The 2477-nt window shown below is 40.4% G+C and overlaps 1 protein-coding gene across 1 annotated transcript; it reads right to left on the bottom strand.

The window, feature by feature from the left end:
- Positions 1–1439: 1439 nt before the first annotated feature.
- Positions 1440–2079, bottom strand: LOC133923155 (TPD1 protein homolog 1-like). Its single transcript, XM_062368591.1, has 2 exons — positions 2010–2079; positions 1440–1756 (listed from the first exon to the last, which is right to left on the bottom strand). Exons 1-2 carry the CDS (start codon positions 2077–2079, stop codon positions 1440–1442), a joined length of 387 nt encoding a protein of 128 aa, XP_062224575.1.
- Positions 2080–2477: the final 398 nt, after the last annotated feature.

Raw genomic sequence — 2477 nt, 5'->3', positions numbered from 1 at the left:
ATCTATGACTACTGCCTCGACTACAAATGGTTTGAAGGCAAGATGCATAGAATAGCGACCCAAGGGAGTGCTTAATGGTACAGCTATAGCCGGTAGAGCAAAGTGCTTAATGCCGTACGTATTGGAGTCTTGGGGCTTTCTTTCTATATTTGCAATTTGTCTAGTAGTTTTGTGTAGCTCTTGGCAGTTTTCTTTGTGTCTGAAACTCTCACAACGGCCATGTAGCCGGTGTAATATGTTTCTCTAAGCTAAATGAAGGGCAGTGCTCCTGCCAGTTTACATAAATAGAAGGGCCAGATACCCAGCAAGTGCAGCCTGACGCAGTACTGAAGGGATCAGCCAACTATTAATAGTCATCAATCCCTGTGGAAGCACTTCAACTATTCAGTAGTTTGGAAAGCAAAAACTGGAAACAAATTTAAGTTCTATGATTGGATTTTGATTCAAGAACATAAGACGTGCCCACTCTGCGGCCGGGCAAGAGGCAGAGTCAGAAAACCACGATCAGGTTGAGGTGTGGCTTTATGAATCAAGTAGAAGGAATTAAGAATTGATATTCTTAAACAGGACAAAAAGAGGATGGATGGGCCTGTTTATCTATGTTTCTTGGAATATTGGACGGAGAGGAATCGTACAATATCTCAGAACTTTATCAATCATGTGACCGGGTATTCCAAAAAGTGACTGAATATATGGCAATGCACGAAGAGTGTTGAAGTTCATTATTAAGTGGTTAGGGGTAGTGATTTGTTTTTCTTCATCCATTATCCAGTACGAGCTGTTGCCATGTCTGCGTATGAGACGATTCAGTTGCTCTGGTTGTTGCAGGGAAACCTTATTGGTAAATAAATAAATTTACCAGAGGTAACCGGTAAATCAAATTTCTCGAAGATACCGGATTTATCGGATAAATTTAAACAAATTTAAATAAATTTAAATAAATAAAATTTAAATATTATCGGTAAGTGTATTTTACAGGGGTCCAATCTTTTTGAGAATGTAGAGAACTTTACGAGAGATGGCTTCAAATTCAAAATTTTGATTTGCAACCTACATGCATGTTAGATGTTAATTCGTGTAATATACTATGACTCTAATGCTATATACATAAAATTCAAATTGATCCAAAAAATTTGTCCGGTTTGTTTTTTTACCAGTATCCGCTAGTAAAACCGGTTTACCACTGGTTTTCGCTGGTAAAGTGAACCACGGGTTGTTGTGTTCTAGAAATTGATAATTCCTTCTCTTATTACCACGAACAGACAAAAATTATAGTTTCAAATTTCAAGATGAACAGAGATTTTATTTCCTCCTTGTTCACAATCTCATCATATTACCACGAACAGACAAAATTAGGTCATATCGACCAGTCCAACCATGCATACTGAAATGAGTTAATCTCTCTTCAGGATCAACGTATTCCTGGACTCTATATCTAATCAGCACTGTGGCTTGGCATTGACGACAGGGAAGTCCTGAGGTGTCTTTGCGGCGTAGGTGAAGGTCACCGGAGACCCCTTGGTGATCGGCTTCCCATCTACAATGATGCAAAGCTCACTGTCCATGGGGCGGATCTTGCTCTTGTCTACTGGCTCGACGCTATGAACACCGAAGCACCGCACCTTGACGTTGGCCTGCGAGCATGAGCACTTGTTCTCGATGGTCACACGGTACTGCGCCTGGCCCTCCACGACCTTTCCTGTGTTCTTCTGCGTGATGACTATGTCTGACAGCTGACAACCACCCTGAGCATTACCTGCAAATGTTTTTGTGGCTGTCAGAAATGTCTATCACTTTATTTGGTGTTCTAAATAGCCCGCAATAGCTTGATCTACAACGTCTCGGACATGAAACACTTACATAATGAGTAAAATTCCAAAAACAGAGCTAGGACCAATGAAGCCACTATATTGGCGGCTCTATCATATCGTTCACAATGATTGACCACCAACTGTGGTTAAACATTGCATTTTTTTATTTAGAAGCATTATGCTTGCAGAATATATTACCTGCTTGTACATGAAAGCCTATAAGAGCGGCAAGGAAGAGCAAGATGGTAGCCTTGGCCCCGTAAGCCATTTCTCTTTCCCTCTGTGCTGTGTTATTCGGATGTAATGTGAGCTCGATATATGTGGTTGATTTTGTATCGGAGTGAAGGTCTGGTTGCACTTGGGGCCCTTTATATAGCCGAGGGAGGCTCGAGGAGATAAGAATTCAGTTTGCTCTGTAGTGATCCTGAGGTAAATGCATTAATTTCCTGGTATAATTGTGGCCAATGCTATTGTTATTGTAGTTAATGCCTCACCAAAGGCCTGAAGCATTTCTTATCTGAGCATTAATGCCTGCCCTGTTTTTGTCGAAATTCAGATTACCTCCACTTAATTTTAGCAGAGAAAATACTCATGTTCTCTTTTATAGTATGCCGTTATTGACATTTTGCAGTCTTTGAAAAGTAGCTTTGACAACTAAATTTGACT

Source organism: Phragmites australis, chromosome 6, assembly GCF_958298935.1.
Source record: "Phragmites australis chromosome 6, lpPhrAust1.1, whole genome shotgun sequence".
Classification (NCBI taxonomy): domain Eukaryota; kingdom Viridiplantae; phylum Streptophyta; class Magnoliopsida; order Poales; family Poaceae; genus Phragmites; species Phragmites australis.
Note: the sequence above shows the minus strand (reverse complement) of the source record. Positions and strands in the feature narration are given on the sequence as shown.